Raw genomic sequence first — 26,843 nt, 5'->3', positions numbered from 1 at the left:
TGTTAATCAATTTTTCATCCGAAATTTCTCAAGTACATGTTGAGTAAAACAGCTCAGTGTTACACGAATACAAATTATCAAGATAAGCAAATGAATACGTAAAAAGGACACCAAATCACACTGTTAGTTGCCATTGATTTTTTTTAAAGTATATTTTTTTGGCTTTTCACACCTAGAACAGTTGAGATAGACAGGAAATGGGGTGGCAGAGAGAGGGGGAATGACATGCAAAGGGCTGCCCGATGCAGGATTCAAACCGGGGCCGCCTGCTGTAGCCTCTATACTGTACACTGGGCACCTACTCAATTTCCTGCGCCACTCGATGCCCCTTTGCCATTGATTTGAAGTTTTCTTTTAAACCTTTTGCTTTAGAAATGAAAAACATTGAGGCACAATACAATTTTATAGATCATAATATCATGTGTCTGTGTTTGTGTGATTTTAATCCAATACAGAACCATTTATTTCATGAATCTTCTTTATTTCCTATGTACTTCATATTTCAGCAGGGCCACTGACATATTATGCTGTTGCTGCTGTTATTTGATGGTTTCATTTATATCATATAAAACCAGCGAAGAAGACAGTCAAGAGCAAAAAAAGTACATCATTCTGTGTACAGCATTTGTCTATTTTAGATACTCAGGCTAAAATATATTAATGTGTGTGTGTGTGTGTGTGTGTGTGTGTGTGTGTGTGTGTGTGTAATCTGTGTTTCTTGAGGCTTTTAACTGACTGAAATCTCTTTGTGTTTACTCTCAAATTCATTCTCAATGAAAACTTTGAAAAGTTTGTCTATAGTCTTTTTTAAAACTTTGAATTTCAGACTGAATTGCTTTCATCAAATGCAGCACATGCTCTAAAATCTGAAAATCACTGGATTTCTATAGTGTCACCTGAGTGTAATATCAGAGTAACTGAGAGTGCCCTGGCTAGTCTGACAACTGTTATCCCCTAATGTGAAGTTATTTATCGAAGCTATTGACTGGAGATTTATACACACAAATATAATTTTATCAATAGTGCATGGTGACCCCCAAGAGAGTATTTCAACTCGCTCCCTTTTAGAGGTTCTAAATTATTTATACCAAGACCATAGAGGAGTAAGTTCAGGACAGAAGTACACATAGAGAAGCCAGCGAGCGGGTAATTTCATTTCAGTAAATTTTAACTCAGAATTTATACCTCCAATTCCTTGGGAATGCAAAGACTACAGATAAAAAACTTTCTCTAAATGACTTCCATTACTTGAAATAAAACCATGCGTTATGAGGAAACCTGTTGTTCCTGCTCTTGTACTGTAACATAATAACAAAAAATCGTTGTGTGTGTTTTACACCTTTAACCATTTCCCACTGAATGTGGTTCCTTCCTCACCCTGTATTATATTGGTCTTTGTTTATACCCTCTCTTGGGGCACTATGTACACTCTCACTGTGAAGAGTAAACGAAGGTAAATGAGAAAGTGTATTACTGTCACATCTTAGGAACGGAGAAAAACATACAACAGCTATTGTGAGTGTAGAGAAGCAGTGGATAAGCAGCAGCGGAGAATGGAGGCTGGGAATGGGTGGGCGTGAAGTGAAATCTCTGCTGACTTGTTAGTCACATGGCGGGATGTTCTAGGATGTGGAACATGTTCTGTGGTCCATGTTCTGGAGAAAATTATTACATCTGGGAGCTATGTGTCTGTGTGTGTAGCGCACACATGTCCATGTCTGTTTGCGTTCCTTGGCATGACTGTGCCTCTGGACACATGGGTGTGTCTGAATGTATATTGTATGAATGTGGGCAATGCACATTTTTGTTTGAGGTTAAGACAGTTTGATGCCTCATAGTGTGTGTCCATTAGTAATGTGTTTTTTTATTACCACATACTGCAAAGTGGGCAAATTTCCCAGACTGTATTCAAATGAGCTTGGGCCTGTTAGATGACTCCAATGTGCTTTTTCATACAGTAAAACCTATAAGTTTCACTACTGACCTTAAATTAGGGAGGCAACTCACCTACAACATGATTTCCTCAAGACTTCATTTAACTTGAACCATTTGGATCTTGTCATTCAAACAGGTGACCTAACAATAAGTAAGACAACTGTATTCTTATTTTTCTGTTTGATACAATTTTAACTCAACTAACTCAACTTTATAACACAAACCTGTATAAGAAACGCCAAATCAAAGAAAAGCACAAGTGAGAGAAGATGAATGAAGATGAACAAGGAGAAGGTGGAGAAGAAAAAGACAGAAGAGTGGGAGGAGGAGTCAGAAGAAACAAAAAGAATAATTCTTCAATAATAATCATGTTGAGAAAGAACCGTGTGTGTGTGTGTGTGTGTGTGTGTGTGTCTAAGTGCTGTGATAATCTGTGATTCCGTCTCATCAGCACAATATCAAACTGCCTCCGACATCATGCTAAATAATACATCACTCTCTTTCTCTCTGTTTCACGCACACACATGCACACATTCACACTGTATGGCATGTGCTGGTGCATGAATTAGTTATGACCTGACAGTCTTCAGAGGGTTAGGAAGAAATGTTCAAGGAGTCCAACAATCACATCAAAGTGTATCCCACTATCAAGCAGACAGGCTGAAAGGGATGGGGCAGCACTGTTGTACCTCTGCCCCGCCAATCACCTTGTCAAATTCCTGCCACGCGATCAATGAATTACCTTTTTTTAATAGATACTCTGCTTCAGAACAAGGATCCAATGCATACGGTACCACTACACCTCTACATCTATCATGCACCCCACGGTATGTTAATACATCCACCTATTCATTCATATCCATTCATCCACTTTCCATAAACTGCAGTAGCAGCAGAATAAGCAAACCAGTCCACACCTCTGTCGACACATTAACATCCTTAAGTTTCTTCGGCGCTCCTGAGGCGAGTCCCCAGGCGTTCCAAGGCCAGGTGGGATATAAACGCCCTCCAGCATCTTCTGACTCTGCCCCAGGGTCTCTTATAGTTTGATGTACCTGCACAGAAAGAGGTCCTGGAGGATTCCTCCTCAGATGCCCAAACAGTCTGGGGCTGGGCTAATTTCAGCGTGAAAGTCCAGTGGTTCTTCTCTGAGCTCCTTTCAAATTTCTTAGCTCCTCATCCTCCTCCTACAAGTAAGCCCAGTCAAGCTGTAAAAGGCTCCAAATGTCTTTCTTTGAATCTCTGTCCAGAGCTCAGGAATGGGGGTGAGGGCAGGAGCACACATCTATTTGTAAAGCTGGGGTTTCATCTGGGTTCACACAGCAAATCTGTTGCAACAGACAGAATCATGTCTGATTCTGCACAAATCAATTCATTCCACCTTGTGCCGCCTTGTATTTGTGGAAGTGTTTTGTTTATATGGATGAAGGGTAATTCATCAATTTGCTTTAATCATTTGTGATATAAACAGGTACTGCAGGACCAACAATGACGTTGCACATTGGAGGAGGAGTCTAGACGCTTTGACTCGATTTCCATCCACACCATCTGCATCTCAAAACTTTAAACTTAATGACATTATTGATGATATGTGATGTTGGACCCATTAACACCAGTCACAAACTAACTTTCGAGCTCAAGACTGAGTTGTGTGCAGAAATATCACCACCAAGAATGATGAGCAGGTTTTTCTTATTCACTCATTCCATATAGTATTTAATATACAGTATATACACACACACACACATATTTCTGATGAAATGTGTGCCAAAATCTAAAACCATAAATGGCTCCAAAAGCAGATCAGGCACAAGGATTACATGGATCAAGGCTGACCAAAAATGGTCCAAAACCACGGTGGATCATTCCTTCCTTTTGAGAAAATCTCCTCCTTGCTGTAAAAATGTACAGCCTGCATGTTGTGGATAGTATGAGATGCGGAATACGAAAAGACAGATCATCAGCATAATGTTGCCTTTTTGCAAATGCCATGTATGGTGTGCCTCTGTCTCACTGACTCCCCCTCTCTGACACACACAGAGAGTAAGTCAAACAGCTGAATGTATCAGCAGCAGGGGCTCTTCAGATAAGTCCCCTGGAAGCTCTCACTGAGAGCAAACTCTTTCTGTGCCACACACACACACACGCACACACACATGGGCCAAGTAGCAAGTAGAAGCTTGTGCCAGTGAATAAATCTGGGACAACTGCTTGGACATACAAGTAGCACAAACAGGCACAGACACACATATAACCCAGACACAGCATGTGTGCTGACTTAAACCGAGGCACTTTGCAATCAGTGATACTGTCATTATGCTGCACACCACACACACATCAACAAGATGAACACCCACCAACTAAACAACCTCCATACACACAAACACAAAGGCCTGCAGAGGGAGGCAGAAAGACACACAAACACATGCACAGTGTATCAGTTTCAGCAGAAATGAGATGAGACAGACGCTTTGTGTGTGTGTGTCACCAGTGAATGGGGGACAAAAGCCATATAGCAGTGGTTAATATTAGTGTTAGGCAAGTCATGACTAGGGGTTCAGTCAACAGAAAACGATTGCAAGTCTGTGCATGTAATGTCCCGGCGGCGATCTAGAACAACAGGTGTGTGTGAGAGTGTGTGTGCATGCATGCGTGCATGCATTCTAATGTAAACAAGTTACCATCTGCAAGTTACTGAACAAATGTTTACAAACAAACATTCAATTTACATGAAACTTTACAGCAGCTTTAAGACGCCCTGTGTCATCCGAGCACAGAAAGCGCAGGTGGCTCCGGTTTGTTCCACGCAGCCAGTAATCCATGACAGGGTGTCAGTGAGCCAGCACACACAACACCAGAACCTTGAAACTGTAGCAGCTAAATCAAAATCAGACTCTAATAATTTTATTATTTACACCTATGCTTTCCCTACTACATCATGTCAAAGTGTCCTCTGGGAAAGAGGATTGTGTCACCTCGCCTTGCAATAAATAATCTCTGACATTTCCCGAGGCACACACCACCCTACAAAATGTCTGCAAATCCACAAACAACATATGGCGTAACAACCCATATGATAAATAGTGCACACTGCACTGATTTGGCTATTATTTAGCCTATCTGTAAAGTTCAACAGTGATGGAGCACTGTGACAGATTCAGTCCCTCCCATTTCTACTGCAGTCTTAAACAGTGCAAAGCAGATGTCTGAAATAATCTGCAAGTTTCCATTCCAACCACAGACCACATCTTTTGAAGAATAAAAGCCTGAATACAGATAACATTTCTTTAGAGGGATCACTCCCCACTGTGGATATGGACCTGGATGACTGACACCTAATTCAGAATAATGTTTTAAAATATGCATGTCTTTATATTACAACTCTTTCCTCAACATCTATTTAAAGTTTAAGTTTCTTGGAGATCCCACCACGCATGCTATCTTGGTTAAAGTACATTCTGTAACAAGCCATAATCCACATTTAGTATTAATAACCCCAGCAGGACACAGGACTACATGATCACTATACTATACACCATCTGTGTACCTCTGCAAATTTTATGTACACTGCAACTGAGTGTATGACATGTCACATTAATTTATGATTATTATGCATATATAATGACTTGGTAAAACCTTTTGTTTAATGTATATCGTCTGCTGCCTTACTTCATGTCTTAGTATGTTATTTGAAATGACATACAGTATGTACTGTACGTGCGAGTCAAGCAGCATTGTTATTTTGTCAGGTGATGACATCCAAAAGATGTGCTGTGGTGAAGCAGGGAACAAGATAAACGTGTATGTATTTGTTTAGCCAGTTTGCTCGGTGTCGTGTGTGTGCCTCCGGTAGACAGTTTTATCCTCCCGTGTTTTATTCTCTGGAACTAACTGCCTCGTTGAGGACATCAAAGTTTCTCTAATCTAAATCTAATCTGAAATCTTTAATGCACACAGGACATGGTGCTGATACATACTGAGTTCTAATTTTAAACATCACTTCAACCACTCATATCTCTTCTTTCATCTGTGAAAACGGTACCATGCTGTTTACTCAGGCCCTAAAGGGAGAGGGTGAAAGGAGGTGCTTGAACTACCCTTGGAGTGGGCCAAGTTCCCTCTGGAACCATCTCCCTACATCATTCTCACTTAAAACATTTAAACACCTTAAAGGAAAGAGGGCATATAACAGGTTTATTATTAAAACGTGTTATATATAAACATAAAACAAATGGTCAACCAAAGTTTCATTTGTTGGAATGACCTGGTTGACACCTGCAGCTCTGTGGGAGCTCAGAAAATTTACACGACAGATTTTTAAATAGGTTTCTAAATTCATTGTTCTTTTTTCTGAACTATAGAGGCCAGCACTGAGGCACAACCTCACAAACCCACCTTGACACACAAATACAAATACTGTACATACAAACATTTTCTGACCTTCATAGTTGAGTTTGAAGCCATGTGCTGAGACAGCAAAGTCACTGGTCAACCTCAAGGAGAAGACGTTTCCTGTACTGGTGACCGGGGGAGGGACCTGGAAGCCTGTCAGCCTGTGTGAACACAGAGAACATGTTGACATTAACAACTAATTACCAGACATGTTGAATATTCAGGAAAAACAGCCCCCACATATCCCATTACATAAAAGGCCTTACAGTTTGTTAACCTACAACAACAAAGACATTTACATACTGGCACACAGGCACATTCATCAATAACAGAGAGGATGAACAAGCGTCTTGTGCTGAGAAGAGTGTATAATATATTTGTAACAGGTCTTGTCTCAAATTTCTATTGATTACATTTGGCATGTACTTACAACACAGAGTATGTTTAAGTTCTTGCTTCCTGCTTTGGTGAAAAAACGTGTTACAACAAAATATCGACTATCGATGTGTATGTCTGTTTCAACAAAAGTTCACCAAAATGAAAATGGGCTTCAACTTCTCATTACATGAGACATGCACGGTGACTTTTAGTAATTTCTTTTCCTATTTAGAATTTGCCAGTCTGATTACACTATCTCAGATGTTTGCTCTTACCAGTGGCCCTATCTGGAATAAAGCCTCTGAGGCAGAACACAAACAACCCTCCATTATATTAAAATAAATAAATAAATAAAAAACACAAGTCAATAGAGGCTTTTAAATAAATCAACCCCCAAGATCAAAGTGTAGCAACAAAAAAGTGAGCCATGGTCAGCTAATCAGTAATACCAAAATGGGTTTGTATACACACAGGCAGACAATTAAACATAAGTCAAGTGGTACAGCAGCACAGCCTTTAATCTGCACTCCACAGGTTTGGCTGTTTCCTCTGAAAAGAAGCTCCCCCCATCAGCTGTACCAGGTGTGCCGTCAGCTTTTAGACTCCTTGAATTAACTGAGGAGGGGAGCGGGGGGAACGGGAGGCCAGCTTCTTTTTCAGGTGTGGAAAAGAGCCAAACCTTCTCAGTGCCACTGCGACACATTTTTTTCTTATCCTGCAGCTACCACTCTTCCTTTTATTTCACCTCCCTCCTTCCGTCCTTTCCCTCCCTTTCTCTTTCATCTCTCCTCCTTTTCTTCCTTTTCCCTCAATCCACTCTGTGCCATCCTTCCCTCCAGCATTAGGCTGTCCGACTCCTTTTCTTCCCTCTTTACTTCCACCATCCTTACACACCTCCTCCCCACTTTCTCTATTTTCCTCTCTGCTCTCCTTCTTCATTGATCCACCTAAATCTCACCTCTTCCTCCTCTCTCCTCTTTGCTTCTTCTCATCCCTCCACCTTTCCCCTTTTACCTGCGGTGCATGCTAACCTTTTTCTTTGAACTTCTTCCTTACTCTCTTTTGTCTCGCATCTTTTCCTTTTCACCTGTGTCCCTTAATTTCCCTTAATCCTCTTCATCTTTGATCCTTTCTTTTTTCACCTCTCTTTTCTGCCAACATTTACTTCAAGTCAAGTGAGGTTTTTAATACATTTCAACATCAGTGAACATACATTTCATTGTAACTTTCAGTTTTTATGTGTCATCTTATTCATTTTTCTGGAACCAATTCAATAGCTAATCATTATGTAGCTTCCCCTAATTGATCCAGAACTGTGTCTGCTTTACTGACATTTCTTCTTATCCCTCCACTGCTCTTCCTGCCTTTCATACAAATACAAATGACACTTGAGTCAAAAAATATGTGACACTGGAGGCCAAGTATTCACTGTTCTCAGAACCCAGAAGTAAAAAAAAAAAAAAAAAAGTAGGAGTAATGTCTTATACATTTTTTAAACCACATTTTTTAAAGTGTGGGTGAAGCTGCTGGTGACTGCCTCCTTTCACACAGCCAGACAAATTTGCCTTTTTGCTCGCACTAGGACACAGACACACAACTGCGGGGAGCAACGTCATCGCATGCCGTTTCAGAGCAGAGACACAGACAGACACAGACACAGGGGAGGGAATATCTTCACAGATTCACGCAGTGAGCTGGTAGCTGCCGTGCAGACTGGTAAAATGGATGTGCCGCTGGTTGGTTTTCTTTTTAAGTGTGGGAGCCTCCATGGCAGGCGCTGATTGAGTTATGTTTTTAAAATTTAGTCTTGGCCTGCAGCAGAAGATGTGGCCTCTCTGGTTCTGATTTCCCGGCACCACGCTGGGCGGCGGACAGGTCTGTTTACTGTGTTTGTGCTCTGAAAGATGACAAAAAAATCAGCTTATTCACTTGGGTGTCATGTTTACATCACCACTGATTAGAGCGGTAACTCCTGCAGAGTCCAATGAACCAGTTTCAACCCTCTCACAATAATAACAAAAGCCTGATGTTAGCGAGTGTTTTGCAGCAAGAGAAATGGAGTCCGTGACCTCTACATTTCACAAATGAGGGGATCTTTGAACGTGCACCTCCAGTTATTATAAAAAGCTTCCAAAATATTTCCCATTCACATCATGCAGTAACATCCGTATTCTTGCACTCATCTCTTGATTCAGTCTGTCCTCTCATCTTTCATTCTGTCTGCACATTTTAATTTATTAAGTTTCCTATCAGCGAAAACAACCACAGTTTCTTTAAAAACCTGCTCTCTTCAAGCCCTCTATTCTCCCTTCTAAACCCTTCATTCACCTTCCTCCTCCCCCTCCTACCTTGCCTTTAAGGACCTGGTATATCACCTCCCCTCTCCTCTTTTCATCTCTACTTCCCCTTCTTTATTTTGTTTACCCTATTCATTGTCTGCCCTCTTCAAACCTCTCCTCATTTGTGTCTCTCCATCTGTGCTCCCTTGATTCCCGTCTCCCCTCCCTCCTCCTGCTTTTCTCCAGTTGTTAACTTGAATTTGCTCCCCTACTGTACATGCACATCCTCTAATTATTCTGTCCATTCACTTTACTGTTCATCCAAACTCTGCTTCACCCCTTGTGTGCTCCCATCTCTCATGTCAAATTGCCTTCCCTGGTTGTGAGCTTCCTCTGTCTCTTTCACTTGAATCATCCTCATATCTTAAGTCTTGTTTCTCGACCGATTTACTTTTCTTTGTTCTGTCTCATCTCGTCCAATACCACTCAAAGCCCCAATGGTGGCCACTTTCCCAAAAGCCCCCAACCATGTCTTTAATCTCTCACTGACTTCCTAATCTATAGCTTATCTGTAATTCTGTCACTGCTGCCTTCCTTTTTTTCTGGTCACTCTCTCTTCTCATCTCAACCTGTTTCACTTCCCCTGCCTTTATCCTTTAATTATTAGCTCTCTCCTTTGAATTGTTTCACTGCCCCTCTTGACCTCATCCCTTCTGTCATCTGTGTGTACAAGCTTTCCTATCTTAAAGCAAACATACAACAGACATGTTGGCATGATGTGCATGTAAGCATAGTTGGTCAGCATGCAAAATAAATGGGTGCTGCGCATTTGGCATGACAAAATTTAAAGCAGCTATAGTACTGAAACATCAATGCATGACATTTGTTGAACCTGGCAAACTAATGCAATCCCTCACAGCTCACTCGCTCACATATATAATTCAAGGTTACAAGAGCATCTTGCACCGTCTGTATGATCATGAGTGGAGAAACTGCTTCCCAGTGCTTTATTGTGAGAGAAGTGGCTAATTTCAGCTTAATTTCTGTTTCACATTGGCTGCCATTACTGCTGAGTTTGCCAAAGACTGAAGCCTGCCTCATTGCCACCTACTAATATAACCATTACACATTATTCATCTTCTTTCAACCCCTTTTTAGATGTTTTAACCATAGTTGCACTTCTGGGCTTTCAAAACTTTACAGTTTGGCAGCACACTGACACATTTGCATCAGCTTTACTCAAGATATTTCTGGCTGCATGTTGTAACTCTGCCACATTTCAGCTCAGCCAGATGTGTTGCTCTAATATGTATTCACTAGTGAAAAGACAGTGTCATTGAGACAGAATGCGTATTCACGGCATTGTACAGAGCACCTTGATAAGAAAATGTAAATAAACTTCTTTCTCTCCAGTGTCCAGTGTGAAATGCTTGCACACACACGCATGAACACACACACACACACACACGCGCACACGCAGTTGTGTGTTTTTTCAGCTTTATGAGGTAAAACCAAGAATCTTTTGCAGGAAGAAAGACAGATGGAGCTAAAGGTGTATGTCTGTGGGAGTGTTTGTGTACATGTGTGTGCTGTTTGTATGTGTGTGTGTGTGTGTGTGTGTGTGTGTGTGTGTGTGTGTGTGTGTGTGTGTGTGTATGTGTGTCATATATGTTGTGCTCTAGCACAACTAGAGAGGAAGTGTAATTATGTCTCGCACGGGGAAACCATTTAATGTTGTGGTTATACCAACTATAAGTAAAGTTATTATTAAGAGGGTTATTGGCTATCAAATTAGTAAAATATCAATACCAAAATATTAATAATTACTATAAAAATTATTAATGGGATTTATTTTTATTAAATCCACCTCGGGGCACCAGACAGCCAATGTACCAAAGTCAGTCTCATAAGGGTGTGCTAACTATTAATATAGAACCTTGTTTAATGATTAAATTAATAATTATAAACAAATTAACATCAATAGCTGCAAAGTTGAAGGATTTAGAAGTTCTACTGCGTAGAGGTTGGCATACTCACTATTGTACAACATTAACAGACAAGTAAAGTTTCAAGGAAGTTTATTGGACACATCTAGAAAATGGAATAACAAAACATGAAACTAAGACAAGCTACATACACTATGTACACGTGTGTGTGTGTGTGTGTGTGTGTGTGTGTGTGTTGGTGAGAGTGTGACTAAGTGTGGATGACCATGTGTCTGTGAGGTGTGAAGTGTGACCTCAGACAATGGAAAAGATGGAGGATGGTTGACTTGTCCTGAGACAAAGGGGGTTACAACCAAATGGCCTCCAAGATGGCCTCTAAGCCCAACCACATGTGATGTGGGGGAGGTGAACCAAGGTGTGTCCTTTGTTCAACGCTCAAGTTGCATGTTAAACATAGGTTCACTAAATATGAGACTATAGCTGACAACAACAAAGCAACAACAACAAAGCTCAAGTATTTTAACTGATTTCAATCAATACATACATTGGCATGGTTGGAGTACTCTATGCTTAGTCAAGGTGCAAGGTAATCCTAACTAGGCCCAGTTACGTTACCAAGTCACATGAAGGTGAGAAGATCCAGTGCTGGTGGGGATTCCTGCGGTTGCAGGGTTGCCGGTCCTGTTGTGGTAGTCAAGTCCAGTGATTGTGTCTTTGTCCAGTGAACTACAGCCGCTGTGTAGTTTGAGTTCCGTTGAGGAGAGTCCTTGGTTGCTTGCTTTGTTTTGTGGCTCCGTAGCTCAACTAGCAGAGCTTGCGTCGTGCTAGCTGGTTCCTTTTCTTTAATCCGTTGGTAGGCACTCGCGGCGCTACCAGTGGAGGCGTCTGCCTTGTGCAGGCAGGCCTCATGGAGATTGGAGAGCTGTAGCAGTAGCTCCAGGTGAGGAGCTGAGAGGAGCGGCAGCTCCTGCTGAAGAGCGGGGAAGAGAAGAGGGCGAAGAGAGAGAGAAGAAGCGAACTTCTCCTTTTTATATGGCCTGTGACCTCACAGGTCCTGGGGCCATACCTGACCAATGGGGGGTCAGTAGTGGAGGTTCCACACCTAGGTGTGAAAAGGTGAAGGACGCTGGGAGGCTGAGTTCAATGGTTTTCCTTTGTCTGGGAGACAAAGAAGCCATGCAGTCTTGTCCTCCGTTTTGGACTGGGCTGAGTCCCAACATCCCCCCTTTGGTCTCAGGATCCCACGTGATGTGTGATCCTGTGAGCACCATAGTCCATAGTCCATTCAAAATGATATCTGGGCAGTTCACAAACCAACTGGGCATTTGGTTTCTATCTATCTTGACTAAGCATAGACAGACTACAGAACAAAATCCACTTACATACAGAATGAAACATAACACACAACACAAAATAACATCTTCTAGTTATTTGTCAGTGTAAATGATGGAATGTGGGTGTTAGTGATGCTATGGTGAGAGAGGTGAATGACATGTCATGATAGGTGTAAATACAATGTCATTAATAAGATACTGCAGAGGAGTCAATCCAAGATTACTTGCAGAAATCACAGTGATGGCTGAATCAAATCAGAATTTGCTGCTGTTGCTAACAAAACCATGCTGAGCTCTAACTGTAAGAAAATCAAGGAATCCTGCACTAGTACTTGTTTGATTGTCTGTGGTGTGAGGAGGAAGCTCTGGAGCTTTTGTGTCTTTGGTGTTTCCTCACACCTGGCTCAGGGCTGTAACGCTCCTGGTTGCTGGAGACAGAGAGGCATTCAGAAGCACTGTCACTATCTGAAAGGTGCTGACCATGTTTTACACTGTGGTCAGAGATGATGGGGCTATCATCTGATTGCTCATAGTTTTGGGCCACAATTTGAGCATAAGGCTTCCTACAGCTTCTACCGTGTGAATGCCTATCTCTATGCAGATGGTGGACACGGCGGTTGCACTCGGTGTCTGGACGTGGCCGACTGTCACCCCCCTTTGGCGTGTTGCGAGGGAGACGTCTTGAGCTTGCAGGTCTGTGTGACACCTGCATGTTTGAGCTGCTGGGCTCAGTTGTTTTCCCCTGTGTCTTGAAAGAGACTAGAGTCTCCCAGGTCACATATGTCATCTTCCGAACTTCATGCATTGAGAGCTCACCCTTCCTTGTCATGAGTGCAACCTGCATGTATATTGAGGGGTGAAGATTTTTCACAAACATAGACTTAAAAAGGGGGCTTTCCTCCAAGCCTGGTGCATTCTTTCCTTGAAAATATGCATGTCTGAAACGTTTGTAAAAGTTTCTGGGGTGCTCAAGACGGGAGTGTTTAATTTGAGAAGCTGCAACTATTCCTGAGACCTCATCAACAGGGGAAGAAAACTCATCTAACAGTGCTTGACAAAGATCATGGTAGTTGTCTCTGACTCTGGGAGGAAGTGACTGCATGAACTTGTGAACAGCTTTTGAGCTGGTTTTCCACACAAGTTTGACTTTCTCCCTGTGGGTAGCGCTTGGTAAGTCAACTAGGCTGTGGTCTAGTTCACTGAGGTAATCATCAATGTTATGATTACCATTGTCAGGATCAAAGAATTGTAAGTCCTTAGCTAGGAACTCAAGCACTTCAAGGCGGGGATACTGGGTGGTCCTGTCAGATGAAGGCGAGACTAAGCTATCCTGGACATCTATCGCCTGTGCTCTGGGTCTTACAGGTGGGAAGACAGGGACTGAACCCCTGTCATCCCTCTCCTGGTGTTGCAGGGAAGAGGATGAACAGTCCTGAAATGCTCTAGTCCCCCCTTTGGAGGGCTGAGCACGGGTGAAAGCATAGTTAACTGGCTGAGAATGAGGTGCAGTATATACACTAGATGATACGCTACATGTCTCTTCACTATCTACGTGAGAAAGATGGGAAGCCAGGTGGCTGTTACCTCTGCACCTTAGTGGAGGTTGGGGAGCTGACTTAGTTCCCAAGGACTTCAGGTCAGGTGGGGAATGTTCCCATCTGCATGGAGAAGGAGTTAACCTTTCTCCAAGGGAGGAGCGTGAATCAGAGTAACCTGAATCACTTTGTCTGAAAGACTGTGGAGAGTCAGAGCGTTCTGACCTAAGTTTAAACAACTCCTCCTTCTGTGAGCAGAGATCTAACTCTGCTGAGTGCAAGCTTTCTAGGTAACGTAAGGCTTTGTGATTTGCTGTCTTCACTTCTTGAAGTAGAACATCTAGAAAATGGAATAACAAAACATGAAACTAAGACAAGCTACATACACTATGTACACGTGTGTGTGTGTGTGTGTGTGTGTGTGTGTTGGTGAGAGTGTGACTAAGTGTGGATGACCATGTGTCTGTGAGGTGTGAAGTGTGACCTCAGACAATGGAAAAGATGGAGGATACAACCAAATGGCCTCCAAGATGGCCTCTAAGCCCAACCACATGTGATGTGGGGGAGGTGAACCAAGGTGTGTCCTTTGTTCAACGCTCAAGTTGCATGTTAAACATAGGTTCACTAAATATGAGACTATAGCTGACAACAACAAAGCAACAACAACAAAGCTCAAGTATTTTAACTGATTTCAATCAATACATACATTGGCATGGTTGGAGTACTCTATGCTTAGTCAAGGTGCAAGGTAATCCTAACTAGGCCCAGTTACGTTACCAAGTCACATGAAGGTGAGAAGATCCAGTGCTGGTGGGGATTCCTGCGGTTGCAGGGTTGCCGCCTGTTGTGGTAGTCAAGTCCAGTGATTGTGTCTTTGTCCAGTGAACTACAGCCGCTGTGTAGTTTGAGTTCCGTTGAGGAGAGTCCTTGGTTGCTTGCTTTGTTTTGTGGCTCCGTAGCTCAACTAGCAGAGCTTGCGTCGTGCTAGCTGGTTCCTTTTCTTTAATCCGTTGGTAGGCACTCGCGGCGCTACCAGTGGAGGCGTCTGCCTTGTGCAGGCAGGCCTCATGGAGATTGGAGAGCTGTAGCAGTAGCTCCAGGTGAGGAGCTGAGAGGAGCGGCAGCTCCTGCTGAAGAGCGGGGAAGAGAGAGAGAAGAAGCGAACTTCTCCTTTTTATATGGCCTGTGACCTCACAGGTCCTGGGGCCATACCTGACCAATGGGGGGTCAGTAGTGGAGGTTCCACACCTAGGTGTGAAAAGGTGAAGGACGCTGGGAGGCTGAGTTCAATGGTTTTCCTTTGTCTGGGAGACAAAGAAGCCATGCAGTCTTGTCCTCCGTTTTGGACTGGGCTGAGTCCCAACATATATAAAGTGAAATCACATTAGCCAGTGAATAAAGAACTACCTAATATCAACAGAGTGGTTTCCCACACACACAAACATAGAGAGACACACTGTTCTCTTTTTATCCACCAAAAAAAAAGGGGGAAAAAAACACGCCATGCAGTCTGGTTAATGTGATTCTCAGACCCCCTCTCTCCGTTTCTTCTTCTCTCCACTTGCATGATGGTCTCTTTATTGCCAACAGGGAGGAGAGATTTTTCATTATTATTACTGCCATTAAAGAGAGACAGGGGTGATGAGATAAACTGCAAAGTTGAATAAAAAATATTAAAATTAAATGAAGAGGAACAGACAGAGTGACACAAGTAGTTCACAGTTTAGGTTTGGTGCAGTGTTAAAAACAATTTCCCAGATAAAATCAGATCTGATGTGAACAGCATCATTTAATCATATCAGTCATTAATGTGAAGGAACAAACACTTGGTTTTAAGAGCAACACGCACCAGCGGTGAACGGCTTGCATCAAAACAGCCACTCCTGTGGAACCTCACACCAGCAGCAGCTATAGATGTGCAGCGGCAAGCAGCATCTCTTCACACCAATGCTCCTATTTTTGTCCCTTCCGCCCCGTTTGGCCCCCTGATGCCAGGGAGATGTGGGCACCACTTGACATGTTTTGGCAACACGTGTGTCCCAGTATGCTTCAACTGGACATTAATGAGATGTCTGAATGAATAAATGAATGAATGTGAATGCATACCTGCACCTGAAATGTATTTGTATACTGTACTAATGTTTAAAATAATTACTTTTGACCAGCTTTAAAAAAAAAAGAAAAAGAAAAAAAGAATAGCGATTTACATTTAGGCTACTGTGCACTTGTGTGATTGACTTGTGTGATTGGTAGCACACTTGATGCATTGTATATAATTGAATGATTAATGGGTAGACTGATCCTTGCATTAAAAAAAAAAAGCATGCGTATACAAGCACACACATTGATCTAACTATACTTTATGCAGGTACTGTATGCTTCTATTATTCCCTGTGGGCTTGTTAAAACCATGAGGGTAACTACTAAATGCTCACTTCAGCAGCTTCACTGAAACACAAATAGATGTATGCATTAAATCTGGGATCAGCTTTTATTCACTGTAAGGTTGAGTCAACATGTCCTCACATCCACAGTAATCTATTTGACTATGGAAGAGAAGAGAAACAGTTTGTCAAATGCATGGCTGAAGCTCACCCCACAGAAAACACAACAGTCACACAATATACATAGTGGTTTAGTACTTCACCAAACATGTCTTTATTACATACTTCTTAACAACTTAGACTGAGCGGATGCCATCCAAATTAAGGCTAAAGTACTCATTGACTAGAACACAAATACTGTAGGACACCAGTCTACATTATTAGAGGTGAAGGCGAAGGGAGCTCAGGCTGTAAGTTAAAGGCTGTTTATTTTCCCTCGTCCAATGTCAGTATGTGTAGCTACCAGTCCCAAACCACCAAAGTAGCAGCCCAGAGAGACGACTGGGCGTGTTTCTGTGTGAGCTTGGAGGGAGTATGTTGGTTGTGAGAGAGAGAGAGTGTGTGTCTGTCTCTGTGTGTGTGTATGTATGTGTGCGTGTATTTTATTGAGTTGACACTGACCCAAGGCCTGACCTCACAAACCAAAATGTTGTGAACCTCCTCCTCATGCAGTCTGTCTCCATGTTCCTCCATCTATCTTTTCCATTCCTCACCTCCCTTGCCTCCCTTCCTCTCTTCCTCCCTGACTCGTTCTACTGGGAGATGGGGAACTGTGTCAATTTCCTGGCCATTTACTTTCTTTCCACCTTTTTCTTCCCCATGAGGCGAGTAGCTTCCTCCGTATAAACCAATAATGCCCCACAATTCAAACTCTTTTCTCGACTTGGCTTTCACCTCAGACCACAAATCAACCACTGTTAGAATTATATCTTTTGTCTTAACTGAGAGCAGCAAATGTCGACTTCTCTAGAGACTCTTCAGACAAAATGGTGAACTTTGCAAAGATGTGACAAAAGAAATATAATACATCAAAAACCAACACAATACATTGGTCACATTCACTACACAGACAAGAGATGATGAGATAGACAAAGTATATTATGCTATGTGTGTGTGAGGGAGGAGCAGTCTAATAACCAATGAGTCATGCTAGTAAATTATGTCAAATCCATTTTTTCACAAGCTTTATTTATTGTTATAATACAAGAATGTATTCATTTGTTATAATGCCATTTGAGTTGGTCTTTAGTCAAACTGTCTAGAACGGTTTTACATACCTTTAGAGAAGTGTTCATGTAAGCTCAAGTAGAATGAGGATACTTGGGGAACAACTCAATTGAACGCATGCTTTTTATTTGGTATTATATTGGTTATAATCCCTTATTTACTTGCATTTACTTTCTTGAACACTAGCTTATCTTATTTCACTGTTGTTTCATCATGGAGCAAATAGTTAATATTCATGATCAGTAGACAAAGACCCCTCTTACTCACTCACACATGAATACACTTTGACCAATTGCTGATTTTATGCCAAATAACTGAGGACAGATGTCTGACTGCTGACACACAGTTGTTGTGAAGTTGTTTTCACTGCCTTAAGACATTGACAGCATAAGTCATATAGTAGGTGTGCAGAAAAAAAGAGAAAAGAAATATGAAAAATTATTCACTAAAAAATCATGATTCTTCCCTGATGCAAAAATGATTCATAAATTCAAAATATCTTTTTTTTTCAAGTCGGTATTGGATTTTTTTCCCACTGACAGTTCAGTTTGCCAATATGGATGGTGACATGTCTGTTTCTGCCCTGATATTCCTCCTTGGCGTGAGCAAGAATGAAGTGCAGTGTGAGTAATGGAGTGGATCAGAGTGACCATATATGGAAAACATAAAGGAATAAGTAATTCAGCCCAGCAAATGTGTTTGGACACATTTTGGATTTTATAACCTCAAGGGAAGAGGGACCTTGATAGAACCAATGTTATATTCTTTGTATGCATTTTTAATTGCTTGAAGGTCAAGTCATCACTAAAACATGTCATGTAAGGTAGGAGGGTTGTGTCATCTTAAAGGGATAGTTCAACATTTTGGCAAATTGGCCCATTGCCATAATCGCTATAGTCATAGCAGTAGGTTCGTTACCTTTATTTGTCGGTGTAAGCTATTTTTAGAACGGAGGAGCGGAGCGGCAGGCTGCTCAGAGCTACGCTATGGAGGCTAAAGGAATTTCTTGGTTTCCCTCATCAAACTCATCAAATACACAATCCCAAAACTCCAAAACGCTTTCGTGGACAAGTTGTGAGCTGCACATTCACCACGCTATGAGATAATAATGGAACATTACGAAACGGAGCCGTTTTCGAGGTAAATACAGGGTAAATACAGAGTCTGCTTGCTGAAAAACTGTCCCTGAACGCAACGCGCATCAGCGGTTTTGCATGAAAACAACTCTGTCTGGTAACGTTCTGTTATTATCTCATAGCGTGGTGAATGTGCAGCTCACAACTTGTCCACGACAGCCTTTTGGAGTTGTTGGGTTGTGTATTTGATGAGTTTGAAGAGGAAAACCAAGAAATTCCCTTAGCCTCCATAACATAGCCCTGAGCAGCCTGTCGCCCCGCTCCTCCGTTCTAAAAATAGCTTACACCGACAATTAAAGGTAACGAACCTACTGCTATGACTATAGCGATTATGGGAATGGGCCAATTTGCCAAAATGTTGAACTATCCCTTTAACCATTTTCACGGCTGAGTTACAATTAGAAATAACAATTCATTGTTATCCATTAATCTGTTTGATCTGAGGAAAATGTTAAAATTGTATCTTAATGTTAGCAACATACTTAAAATGACATGAAAAGCAGTAGAGTAGCAAAACAAAATCTGCCATCTCTCTTCTCTCCTCCTTCCCTCTCCGCCACTTCATGTCCAGTAGATTTATTTCCTTTACTCGTGTCCAAAGTTCAGGGTCTGTAGTGAGTGATTGATTAACAACACTAGCCTGAGTGACAACACACACACACACACACACACACACACACACACACACACTAAGTCATTTTTTAGGTTACAGTACATGTGGTCAATAGCCACTGGTGTGTCTTGTAAATCAGTCATTCGCTACCTACCCTGAACTCAGTGTGTATTTCAGCGTGCTGGTGTAATCGTGTGTGTGTGTTTGCATGTGTGTAGGAGGTCCTTGACCATGGTGGCATGCTATCAATTAAATTAGTCATACGCACGTAAATTCAGAGGCACAGACAACAACAAACACGCATAGGCCCCCTGGCCAGGTCACCCTTACACCCCACTCATTGAATGGCTCCATTCATCACAGAGAGAGAGGAAGAGAGAGCAAGAGTGACTGAAAGACAGGAAGTGGTGTTAGGCCTCCAACTCTCTAAAATGTACAACAGGCTCAATAAAACACTTAATCCACCAAAAGATGGCGAGTGTGTCACTGAATTCCTACTATACGGCTAATTGAAAAATATTAAAACTATAATATCTTTGTCAAGGAAAAGGCAATTTTTTAAATCATGACACTGAATCAAAGAACAAATATTCTGATTCAATGACCTCGAAAAACACACAAAAGATGAACCCACACAGATTGATTCACAAAAAGGCAGAGTAAACCTTGTCAAGCCACATACATGTATGCTTGAATGCACATGGACACACTCTCAGCAGCACCAGACTGAGAGTCAGAATGGGAGAAAAACAATTTCCTTCCAGCAGGTAGCATCAAGTGCTGCTGGTTAGGTTTTGTCTGTCGGCTTGTGTCTGTGCTTGCCAAAGTGTGTCTGCGTGTTTATAAAATACAAAAACTGTGCATCAGCCTGCGTGTGCCGTCCCTCCTTTTATTTTGCCATCTGTCAACAGTCTGCGTCTAACTGCTCACATGCATGTGCCAGACCATATATGTGTGTGTTGTGTCACTTTTTTGTCACACTTATTGGCACCCGGCAGTGCAAACATCCATTTCTTCCAATCTGCCAGGAGGCTGCTGTGATGCTGAGGGACGATAAGCCCTTTTGTGGTGCATCATGGAGGAGGGGGGTTCTCCTCCCAGAGCTTTGGAGGTGACAGGGACCATTGCTGCTCTACGTGCACCCCCAAGGAGAGACACTCCGACTCGGGTTGCATAGTGGATTAACCTCCCTGTCAGCCCCAGAGGTTCCAAGACAAACACACAGGGACTTGTACTGACATGAACTGGCACACATTAAGGACCCAATCCATAATTGCAGAGTGAAATGATGCTTCCTCGTGTTGTTCAGGAACATATTTTGCAGATTTAAAACATTTTGAGCATCTATTATTTATTTTCTAGGGTTTAAAATATTCTATTAAAAAGATTGGTAGGGTTACATTAACTGTATATCTGATATCACTTTATGCAAAAGAGTAAATTAACTAGAAGAATAATTGTGATACTTACAATATATTACTGCAGATTAATCTTTCGATTGTCACTTTCCTACACACACACATTGGCTACATATAGCAACAAATTCCCAATTAAGTGTTTTCTGTTGTAAGTCAAGAGAGGAATCATGAAATTGTGATTGAATTAATAGCCCAGTAAGATTACATGATAACCTTCAAAGCCACCAACTTTCCACTCAACTACACTTAAATGGAAGACAAATACAGTTCTGTGATATTCACTACTGACTTGTAAAAATGATTGCTCAGAGAGAAAGACAAAGGTTCCTTCATGTTAGCTGGCCCACGGTCAACATACCTTTGTTGGTGCAAATCCCCTCTACAGACGCACCTAGCTAAGATAGCTAGCCAAAAATATATAGTATTTATACACAGAGTGCTCATTGCTGCTTCTTTGTGCCAAATCATTTTTGAAAGAACAAAGACCAATGGGCAAACTCCAACACATTACCAGCTGATCAGATGTAACTTTTAACTGACCAATGGTGTCAAACATCCCTCACTAAATGAGTTCATCACTGACAAACATTCATACGGCTGGCTCAGCTCTGTCGGTCCAGACCAAACGGAGTTGTTTCTTCCACTATTAAATGATAAATGTTATGCACCTCCTTCCCCCTCCTACCTTCTCTATCTCTCTGTCTTTTCTCTCTCTCAGGCAGTTAGATAGATAGTGAGAGCTGCCCCCCCTGAGCTAAAGCTTGTTTAGGCTCCTGGCTACCCCATCACTTACTATTATACCTGACATGCATACGTAGAAAGGGGCAAACAAACACATGAATACATGTACTCGGAGGGACACACACATTAATGTGGGATGGACACAAATGTGTGCGCATGCAAGTGCACACACCTGTATTTGGTAGATAGGTAGAGACAGATTGCATGTGTCTGCTGGCATTTAAAGGGGAGGTGTCAGGGCTGACAGCACCTTAAAGGGACAGTCGTTGGAAAGATATATGGATGGAGGAAGACAAGAAGGACAGAGAGGATGAGATTGGATAGTGAGACACTAAGGGAGAATGAAGGAGAAGAAATATGATACACACACACAGTTAGGGCTACCCTCAGAGCAAATACACACACTTTCTGCTAATTTAGAAAATTGTATTAAAAAAGTGACTTCATTGTATTATTGTTAAAGTTGTTTACTTCAGTTACCAGACATTTATAATTTAAACTACTAAATATATCATAAAGCTTAATAGTCTACTGGTAATATTCAGTGTGCTGCAAACCGTAATTGTATGTTGCCAGCAGCAGAAAATAAATGGTAAAAGAAAATATGCTGATTCTATAATTTCTAGGTAGTATGAAGCACACTTTACAGTATTAATTGTCAGATTTCATATTGTGTAAAAAAAAAAAACTGTCAAGTACTGCGAACAAAACTTCTTGTACCAGGTCAGATTGTCATTGTCATTGCCTCTATTTATGATAACATTTGTTAGCTAGGGATAATAGACAGGGTTATAATGGACCACCACTCCGGGAGGCGCTGCAGGAGCCTCCGGACTAAAACATACAGGTTCAGGAACAGCTTCTTCCCCTCGGCTGTCTCCCTGCTCAACTCTGCCCCTCTGCGCCCCATCTCCTCACACATACACTCATTTCACTGAACCAACCACATCCACCCCAATGACACTCAGGACCCTACAGACATCACTGCACCATTACCTGCACTTTAATCTGTACCATTGCACTACTGTATATTCATACAGCACATCTGTATGGGAAAAAAAAACATATGCAGTATTATATTTATAATCCCCATGCACTTTGTATGTATGTTTTTGTTTTTTATTATACTGCACTCTGATCGGATGCAAATTGCATTGCGTTGCCTTGTTTTTTAACATGTGTAATGACAATAATTTGAATCACTCAATCAATCAATCAATCAATCAATCAATCAATCAATCAATCAATCAATCAATCAATCAATCAATCAATCAATCAATCAATCAATCAATCAGTTGATTCCTGAACTGTGGATTAATTGCAAAGTTAACCATGTGACAATAGCAATATACTGTACCTAGCAAGGGCATGCATTTGGAGCAACAACACCCTGGTATTTCAATGACATGACCAGGAGCCAAGACACAATTAACAAGAACTTCTCACAGCATTGAAGCAGCCCTCTGCTTAGGATCAGACTGGACTAACGATTACTAATTGTGAAATAAATTGGGATGTTTATCAGTGTAGACATGAGGCCATATACTCCATTGTGGAAAACAAAGGGTTTAAAACTGGTAAATGTGTATCTCCCCACACAACAAATTCTTCTGTTACCCTCACCACACATGCTTGGGCTTCCCAGACAATAGAAAGCTATATGACCGTTCACACTGCAAAACCGGGGAATGGGAGATACAATGTCCAGTGCCACAGATGAGTTCCATCTATTTAATTACAGGATTCCCTTAATGTTAGTTTTATACAAGACCATTGGTAAATGTTATTTAATGTTTAAAATCAAATTTGATCATACATTTTGTCACACATTCTTTGCTAATCTGATCAACTTTGACTCAAAATGTGTGATACAGTCCGTAACGCTAGCTTTGTGAGTCATTGCAACTTTATGAATAGGAATAGCATATAGATTTCATTAGATTATCTGATTGTAAGGTCAGCTTTCATGTTTATGACAATAAACGACATGCATTCCTTTGTGTTTGTGTGTCCGTCTGTATACAGAGGTGTATTACTTTGCCTGTATTAATTACTATGTCTTTGACTTGTTAGAAGCAACAAAAAACCACATAACACATATAGTCATAGATCCAAAAAATGAACACACACACACACACACACACACACACACACACACACACACACACACACACACACGGAAGACACAAATGTTGGCAAACTTTCAGATGTACGTGCATGCACTAAGCGAATGGTTGAATGCTAAAATGGCTTGTTGCTTCAGGCCATTTGGCCCATTTTTGTTGTTTATGTGAAATATTTTGTTATGGCAAACTCAAATCCAAATTAAAAACAAAGACCACAGGCATATTCTCCACAGTCCTTTGTTCCATGTGTGAAGTCTTTGGATAAAACAAAATAGACTAAATGAAGGATGTGATCATCAAAAGGCAATATTATATTTCCAGAAAACAATTAAAAGGTGTCATTATTACAACAAGTTACAGGTTTTAAAAAAATCAATGAACTTTAATTGAGAAACTAAATTCTGCTCTCGAGTAGTGATGACGGTCCATTCCTTTAGGGGGAAATCAAAGAAGCACGTAGCAAACTATTGTTCTGTCCCATAGCTTAGGGGGGACCTATTATGCTTTTCCAGCTTTTCGGACTAATAAATATGTTTAAAATGTTGGATACTGGTTCTAGAGGATGTGGAAGTGCCATATCATGAGGTTTATGCATTTGGAGGTGAGCCCTGCAAGACGTGTTGGATGGCTCTGCACGCTGTGTTTTACTGTCTTTTTTTTAACATTGAAGTCGCGTTGACGTCAATGTGTGCCGGACTCCCCTACAGGGCCATGCCAAGGTATATCCTCCAGGCCGGCCCGGCCCCCTTCCCCGCTCCTCTGCTGTGGCTGTTTTCGAAACTGCATACTACTGTACTGCCTACTTTATTTCCTGCTGTAGCGCTGTTACGTCACTTTATTAAGTTTTAATATTTTTTCATGCTAGAAAGTAACTGTTTAGATCCATAATGTATGGTTAGTTTATCCAAACAACGGTGGTTTAGAAGTTTTATCCGACGTTTCAGAGAAGTGAAGCTCCACCTATGGGAGCAGCGACCGCCGGCACAGCCCGTCTGCAGAGCTGGTCAGCCGGCCAACCTCCGTCGTCATCCCGGAGGAGAAAATAATCACTAATTACATACCCGCAGGTTTTTTAGAGGTTTACCGCTGGCTGGTTAAGTTCTTTTTAGGAGATAAATGTTGGTGTCATTGATGAAATCGAACAAATGTGGAAGCCGCATTAGTTTGTTTGAATGACAAGTGAAGCTTGTATTGGACAGAAGAGCAGCCCTGCCCAGGGTTATAGCCTAGGAACTGATCAGTGTGCATTCAATTTTGTTTTATTAAATTAAAAAAGTTATATAGCATTTTTTTCTGTTCTTGGTACGGTTTCAGTGCGTGTTTTGTGCAGAGAACATTTTTTTCTCCCAAAATAATGTTTAAAATCATATTTCCTGGGGCGGTGCGTGGCGCAGTGGTTAAGGCGGCCGTCCCATGTAGAGGCTACAGTCCTCAACGCAGGCGTCCGCATCGGGCAGACATTTCCTGCATGTCATTCCCCCTTTCCTGTCTATCTCACTGTGCTATCAAATAAAGGCAAAAACACCAAAAAAAGATATACTTAAAATCATATTTCCTTGTAAAGCTCTCCCTCTCTCTCACACATAAACACATAGAGAACGGACCTGTCTGTGAACAACCCCTCCTCTCTTTGCACACGGAAAACCCCTCACTATGCCGGCAGCCGCCACAGTCTCTCACAGAAAAAAACATGAAGAAGTTATTGTACTATATGCTGTTGTCTTTTAAATAGCCTTTAACCATCTCTCATCTCTGTCAGTCAACTCCTCCCCCTGCTGGACTCGGTCTCTCTATCACGTGCGGACACGCGGACACACACACACCGCCAGAGCTAAGTCACCCATGATTGCGATCAGCGGCCAGCCGGCCGCTGGTGCTGCCATGCATGTTTGTTTACTTTTTTCCGCTTGTGTCTTGGATATTATAATACGTCCATGCTGTGTGTGAGCTGCACTTTCAACGGGCTCCAGTTGCAACAGTGTGATAGGAGGTTAGTCACGTGAGTCGGTGGAGGCGCAACAGTAGTTGGGTTTCCATCCAAGTCGTATCGAATTTAAAAGCGGATTTTGTGAAAATGCGCAAAAAGCAAATGCGAATTTATGACCGTTTCCATTCATTATTGTTTTGCGAATATTGGGAGAGGAGGAGTGCGCCGTGAGATTACGTCATAAGAGAGCATGAATGTATCCAACAGTTGACACTCAGCTGACACTCAACATCATGGACAATTTACGTACTTTCCGGACTATAGACGCACCTGTATAATCCGCACCAGCTACATTTTAAAAGAAAATACATATATAGGCCGCACTTGAGTATAAGCTGCAGGTTTTCATGTTGTAACATGAGATATTTACACAGAAAGACAGTAGGGAACTGTGACAGTCTGCTCGCTTTTCCGCTGTTTTGGTTACGCTCCTCTCCTCCATGTGCATCTGTTTACATACGAAGCCGGTGAAAAATCATTAAGTTACATAACGATGTTACGGCGTGTGTTTGTGTAGTCTTAACCGTCATAAACAAAAGATTATGGGTTATGGGTAGAGACGAGAGCTGGGAGACCGGGGCGTCGCCGGGTGAAGTCCAGCAGCTTCACCCACAAACTCTGCCTCAATTCGCATAATCTGTTTCCATCACAAAAACTCGCATTTCCTTTAATCGATACGCTGACAAATCCAACCCCTCCAAGCGTATAAACTTTTATGCGCATTTACTGCCTTTATTCGAATTTCTGGCATTTCCATTCAAGTATTTATTCGCAATTTTTGAAAATGCGAATAAAAAAAGGTGGATGGAAACGCAACTTGTGATTGGACATTAACTCGCAGGGGAGGGCTTTTGCCTGCCTGGACAGGCCCACACAGTAAAGCAGCAAGAACTAATGCAACCTAAACTGTACCGAAAACCTGTGGTCCATAAGGGCATATTATCATGGCAGGGCGTAACAAACGGTTCGGTATTTTACCAAGTACCGTTGCATCTCTAGTACGTACTAGCAGTAGTATGCGGTTCATACAACATAACGCAATGCCGAGGCAGTGGCTCATTTGCATTTAAAGGGACAGGCACTGAAACAAATCTACATCAAACAAAATCAACCCATTGCTATAGACTTGTTACTCATGACTGACTTTGGGAAAATTTCTAATCACTCAGACACCCTTATATACATTGTATGTATACATATGCAGGTAAGTATTTGTACCTGCTATACATACACCATGCACTGTCAATAAGACCATTTGCATGCACTGTAGCATACTAAAAAATGAGCCTGTGTGTGTAGAGACAAGAGCTGGAACACCGGGGGGGCGGCCAAGTATTACACTGATGTTACAAGTTTGGTTTTCAGCCATGTGACGCCAGGTGGAAGGCAGAAAGAAAATGTAGCATAGCCAC

General features: G+C 41.8%; 1 protein-coding gene across 1 annotated transcript in view; it reads right to left on the bottom strand.

The window, feature by feature from the left end:
* The window catches only part of csmd3b (CUB and Sushi multiple domains 3b), a 328,749-nt gene that overhangs the window by 210,731 nt on the left and 91,175 nt on the right, over positions 1–26,843 (bottom strand). Inside the window, exon 4 of the mRNA XM_085791506.1 lies at positions 6,376–6,488. Within this exon, the coding sequence (XP_085647632.1) occupies positions 6,376–6,488 (113 nt within the window). The remainder of the gene's footprint in view (positions 1–6,375; positions 6,489–26,843) is intronic.

The sequence above is a fragment of the Trachurus japonicus genome, chromosome 11 (assembly GCF_045865225.1).
Source record: "Trachurus japonicus isolate A0001 chromosome 11, Traja_1.0".
NCBI classification, from domain to species: Eukaryota; Metazoa; Chordata; class Actinopteri; order Carangiformes; family Carangidae; genus Trachurus; species Trachurus japonicus.
The sequence above is the reverse complement of the archived record's forward strand: the minus strand, read 5'-3'. Positions and strand labels throughout refer to the sequence as shown.